The 6,056-nt window shown below is 29.9% G+C and overlaps 1 protein-coding gene across 1 annotated transcript in view; it reads left to right on the top strand.

Annotated features, from left to right (window-relative positions):
• Positions 1-366: 366 nt before the first annotated feature.
• LOC107802972 (3-hydroxyisobutyryl-CoA hydrolase-like protein 5) overlaps positions 367-6,056 on the top strand; it is a gene marked incomplete at its 5' end in the record, with an annotated part of 22,230 nt that continues 16,540 nt past the window's right edge. The window contains 11 exons of the mRNA XM_075241929.1: positions 367-380; positions 1,022-1,106; positions 1,220-1,288; positions 2,928-2,991; positions 3,101-3,185; positions 3,793-3,862; positions 3,978-4,062; positions 4,829-4,914; positions 5,424-5,545; positions 5,638-5,698; positions 5,869-5,967. Coding sequence (XP_075098030.1) covers positions 367-380; positions 1,022-1,106; positions 1,220-1,288; positions 2,928-2,991; positions 3,101-3,185; positions 3,793-3,862; positions 3,978-4,062; positions 4,829-4,914; positions 5,424-5,545; positions 5,638-5,698; positions 5,869-5,967 — 840 coding nt within the window. The remainder of the gene's footprint in view (positions 381-1,021; positions 1,107-1,219; positions 1,289-2,927; positions 2,992-3,100; positions 3,186-3,792; positions 3,863-3,977; positions 4,063-4,828; positions 4,915-5,423; positions 5,546-5,637; positions 5,699-5,868; positions 5,968-6,056) is intronic.

Here is a 6,056-nt window from a genome sequence, read left to right as displayed (position 1 = left end):
ACAAATATTTAATATTTATTTTATATTACAGATTTTAAAAGTCTTTATTTCTTAAACTTTGTGTCTAGTCAAACATTATTCTGAATGAGATGAGTATTATTTTATTTATATTAATAAACAATATGTAAGTTGCACATGGCTACCAGGATTTTATTGATATTTCAAACGCATATATATAAGGATTAAGGTCCTCTTCTTTGTGCATAAGAAATTCAGCTGAAATATTCCCTTTACTATATTATACATCTTCTTCTTCTTTTCTTGTGCATTTTCTTCTTTGTTTTACCAGCCAATTTCGAAGTTCTCATTTGAGCCAGCAAATGATATTCTCTGCAGTTAAGTATCCCATGGCTCAAGCAATGCTAAAACCAGATCAAGAGGTAATCTTTTATGTGTGTGAAATTTGAGCATTCAGTTCAAAATCCTAAAACATTAGTTGTAGTGATCTAAGATATTACTCTTTTGGAAATCTTTTTATAACTAATGAGGGATAAATGTATTTCTCTAACACCCTCCGGCAGGTGTAACCTAATTCTAGGGTTATAGATGAAGTGGTCTAAGACATTATGAATAAACCCCTTTGAAAAGCCTTTCACAATCAACGAGGGACAACAATATTTATCTCATCACCCTGGTATGTTGAAAATATAATTAAGTAAATAATTATGTATTTTCTTTAACAGCTTAACCTTTTAAATGAGATCATACTTCAACAGACAAAAAATAATTTTGTAATACAGATAAAAATATATTACTTTACATCAATAACAGTTGCGCCTCAATCCCAAATAAAGTTGGGATCGGTCGATATGAATTCTCACTTCTTTCTTTAAGCTTAATTAACTCATACCATCATCGTGCCAAAATTTTATTACTTTAACGTGATAAAAAGTTAGTTTCTAGTAAGTTTATTAGTGAACAAAATTGGGTGACCATAGGTGAAATATATCTAAGATGTTCGTGTGCACTATCGTAAAGATTCAACTTATATCATGACTCAAGACAAGTAACTTTTTACCAGGTTGTTATTTCTGGAGGAAATTGGTCGTGTTAGAGTTCTCACTTTAAATCGTTCTAACCGGTTAAATGTCATCTCTACAAAAGAGGTATGTTTTACAAAATAGCCAGAAGGAAATTAAATCTGATTATTCAATTCAAGAATTGTTTTAAATGGCCTCTTCCCAATTAACAAAAACACATTTTAATTTCCGTGTACAAGCCATTGGTTCTAGGTCAAAAACTCGAGAAATTTGAGAAAGATGACAATGCACAACTTGTTATCATCAAGGTAAGTATCTTTTTTTTTAACTATGTTTTTTTTAATAATCAATCAGAGGTTAGTGACTCACGTTTTAAAACTCGATTTGTAATGAGTTCACTCCTCTACCCTTCTTCATTTAAATTTCAAGTTATTTGTCGACAAAGGAGTTTGAAATTTCGGAACTGTTTGTCAAACTTAACCTATTTTTGATAGGAATTGTTACACAAATAGTCAGTCATATTTAATGTTTACTTTTCTAGCCGGTATACATAGATTGTATATTAATTGTACATAGTTATATATATACTAGTCTTAGAGAATGCGCTTTGCACGGGTACCCATATTACTGAGCACACAAGTTTTTTTTTATTATGAAATATGTATTTAAGTTATCTGATAACATTATCTAAATGTTATTAGATAATGTACTTGAGTTACTTAAAAATATATAACAAAAATTAAAGAAATTCCTGAAAACGATGAACGTTGTTCTTATTTAGCAAGTTCAATATATGAAGAAGTCATTTTTCTCCGAAGTTAAGATAACTTATTGTGATTTATGAGGACTTATTTAAAATATTTCATGAAAACTGTTATTATTTTCGCGACCTAATACTGAAAATAAAATATAAAAATAATTTAATCACGCTTCTTTAAAGATTTGTCAAGTAACACAAATTAAAAATTAAATCCTTTGGTCATTTAGAGATTTGTGTATGAAAATGTTTGCCCTATATGTTTCTGAAGTTGTTATGCAACGCGGTTCAAATAATGAAATGATTTAGATATGATAATTGAATTCTTAATTGATTTTAAAGACTTCCTACCTACTTCAAATAAATAAGCATTTAGTAAATAATTTTTCAGTTAATTTTGAAATATTAAATATTAAAAAAATTACCTTGGATGTATTACAGTTGACATGTTGATCCATCTTCACCTTTAAAAATACATTTTACCATTGAATAAAATTATATTTTATTATTTTTATAGTATTTAGAACTTTAAAATCAACTAATATTTTACTTATTAAATGTTCAAAAGGTGATTTAACCAATTCAATAACAAATCAAGTGAAACACATTTATGTTATCTTTCTCACCATATAATATGCATATATAAAATATACTTAAATATTTAAAAATATCTGTTTTTGGCTCAGACGTCTTGATTAACTATTTATGTATCAAAATATGATACTAATGGTACAGACTCGCGTTAGTTTGGTGTTGAATCTTCTCGATCTCTTACAAACTTTAATAATTTGCCTATAAGTTGATTTTAAAATTCAAAAATTAACATGTAAAGTATTATATTTATATTACATTATTCAAATAGAGAAATAATTTATGACTTTAAAGTCCTTAATATTAGGACCTTTCTACCTAATTCAATAAGGAAAGATTTTAATAACCAAATTTTAGATGATCTTAAAGTCCTTCATGTTAGGAAAATAACTTAAATTACATATTTGTCCAATGTGAAATCTATTTTAGAAAGGTAAAAAGGGCGAACGATATTTTGCCAAAGGTATTCGTGTTTTTAAAAATATAGATATAGATAAATTATACATGAACTATAGTTACTTTTAGTTTGAGAGATTAGTTGGGCGGTTCTTCGGTTTAATTCTTCTTTTTGATATTGGGTTGTATGTAATGCAAAATAGGGAGCTGGCCGAGCGTTTTCTGCTGGTGGGGACTTGAGAATGTTCTATGATGGCAGAAAGACAAGTAACTGTCTTCTTTTTTTCAATTTTTGGGGTGACAAAATATGTTTAGTTGTATACTCTAAAACTATTAAATGATTGACATTGGCTATTTGGCTGCCTGTACTTCTTAGGGGATTCTTGCGTTGAAGTTGTTTATAGAATGTATTGGCTTTGCTACCACATTCATACATATAAGAAACCACAGGTACAAGTTGTGTGATGCTCCTCTACAATTCATTAATTAGTACTATATGATATGAACAAAAACAAAAGGAGAGATCATAGATTAGGTTAATATCACGTATGATTATTGGTCTTTATTCATCATAATAGTAAAGTCGTAAAATAATTTCTGTCACATTAAAGTAATTAAACATTATCCATTATAATAGTAGAGTCACAAAATTATTACTTGTCACGTCAAATACATTACCCATTATAATTGTAAGGTCAGAAAATTATGTTTGTCACATCAAAGTAATTTTATCCTCTACAACAATAATGTTACCTTGATGGATATATAGGTTTGTTGACAGACTGTCATATATAGTTATTGGATAAAGTTTAGCGAATTTATTGGTAGAAAAAATCCAGTAACTTTAATTTGAGAAAACATAGTTTTGACTTTAGTATTACTTGGTAAGATTTGTTGAGTTTACTAATAGTAAATAAAGTTCAGTTATTTTAACGTAACAAATGGAATGGTCATACAATTTTATCACTTTATTATTATAAATAAATAAAGTTGAATAATCATACGTAAAATTAACCCGGTCATAGAGAATTTACCCTTTTTAATTACTGTTGATAATATACTTGACAGGTTGCTCTTGTTGGGGGGAGGTGAATCTTTAATGGTGCCAATGAATTTCTCTGTTGTCACTGAAAAATCTGTTAGTATACACATATACATCTCCATTACATGCAATATAATTCTGACTTAAATCTCATATGTAAGAGAAGATATATCATAATATATATCTAACAATTATTTCATTGGTATTATAGTATTTTTCGACTACTGAAACAAGATTAGGATACCATCCAGATTGTGGCTTCTCATATATGCTTTCACGACTTCCTGGTCGACTTGGTAAGCATTCAAATAGCAGACATACATATATATGTTAAGAGCTCAATTATGGCGAGCAAAGAAATCAGAGAGAAGAGAAGGAAGATAACTGGTGCTTCATTTATGAGTTTAATTTCTAGTAAAACAGAAAAAGCTATTATAGACTAATGCTAATTGTCATATATACAAATCTGTGCTACTGTGTCTATTTTAACCCACTAACCGCGTAAGTTAACTCAGCTAGTGGTTGTCCTTGACTTTAACGGAGGACCAAGATGGACTAGATAGATGAATTTCACGTGTCAAAGTACTCTGGAAAAAGGTCCAAATAAATTTGCCCCTCTACTTTTGACTATAGTTTAAAATTACCTCCAATTATATATACTTCACGTAGGAACACGGTTAGGGCTCGTTTGGTACGAGAGATAAGGGATAATTAATCTCGAGATTAAATTTGAGATGAGTTTATTTCATATTTGGTTGGGATAAAATCGCGGTATTATACCTGGATTGTAGTGTTATTTTTATTCCTACGGGAAGGATAAATAATAATCCCGAAATAATTAATTTTGGGATAACTTGTTTTCCAACCAAACGACCCCTTAAGCTATAAGAGAAAATATGAGATGATTTGCTAATACCAAAGGTATGAATGAACCTAAAATATAACGAGGATAAAATTAAGATATTTGTATAATAGGAGAGTGTTTTTGACCTTTTTGCGTTTCTTCTATGATGAACTAAGAGGAAAAGGTTGATATATTCAACTGATATTTTGTATATGTAGGAGAATACTTGGGCTTAACAGGGGCAAAGCTGAAGGGTAAAGAAGTGGTTGCTGCTGGACTTGCCACTCATTTTGTTCCTTCTGATGTCAGTTCAAGCTTCATTTTTCTCTGAACTTTTTCTTTTCTAGTTTCAATTGATAGCATAAGATAATCAAAATAGAGATGTTTGTTAGCCTTGACTTTGTAGTATATGAAGATTGTACTTTTTGTTCCTTCTTTGAGTATACATGGAAGTTATATACACTAAGAGTGTAAAGAATTTTTACACTATCAGTGTCATTTAGCGTTTGAGAAGGGAAGCCTTGGAGCAACGGTAAAGTTGTCTCCGTATGACATATCGGTCACAGGTTCGAGCTGTGGAATCAACCACTAATGCTTGCATTAGAATAGACCGGCTCTTTCCCGTATGTATCCTGCAGGATACTTCGTGGATCATACTGCCATTTTTTAGGTCATCATGCATATTAGGCTATGAAAAGTTACACGCGTTATGCAGGTCAACTTTACCTGATAGTCGGTACAAAGAACATAAATATTTTATAATAATTTAATTTCTTCGTCATCTTTATGTATTTTCTGTTCTATGAATGTTAGAAATTGGTTTACTTGGAGAAGAGCTTGTTGAGCTTAAGAACTGGAGAAGAGAAGGCTATCAGATCAGCCATTCAAAAATTCTCAACAGAAGTTGAGATAGATGAAAGAAGTATCTTGAACAAGTAACACATTTATATTAATTAATGCAATCTTTATTTATATAATAATAATCTTTTTGAGGATATGATGCATTATATGGATTATATATATTTAGGCTTTCCATAATCAATGAGTGCTTTTCCAAGGATTCCATGGAGGAGATTGTGAAATCACTTGTAAGATAACTCTTCAGCCTTACCAAAATATATATAAACTTACTCTGAGTTATGTGCCTTGTGATGACCAAACGATTTAAGTTATATACACTGATAGTGAAATAATTTTACACTGTTTAATTTAAACCATAGTGATCTCATTAATTAGTTGATGCTTATTTCATTTTCAGGAATTTGAAGCAAGCAAAGTAGGAAATGATTGGATTATACCAGTGCTTGGAAGCCTAAAAAGATCATCCCCAACAGGATTGAAAATAACACTGAGATCGGTAATTCTTCAGCTTTACCAAAATAAACTTGCTTTGATATACATGTAGAAGACCAAAGGATTTAATTATATGCATTGACGGTATAAATT

This window comes from Nicotiana tabacum, chromosome 21, assembly GCF_000715075.1.
Source record: "Nicotiana tabacum cultivar K326 chromosome 21, ASM71507v2, whole genome shotgun sequence".
In the NCBI taxonomy this organism is placed as follows: Eukaryota; Viridiplantae; Streptophyta; class Magnoliopsida; order Solanales; family Solanaceae; genus Nicotiana; species Nicotiana tabacum.
Note: the sequence above shows the minus strand (reverse complement) of the source record. Positions and strands in the feature narration are given on the sequence as shown.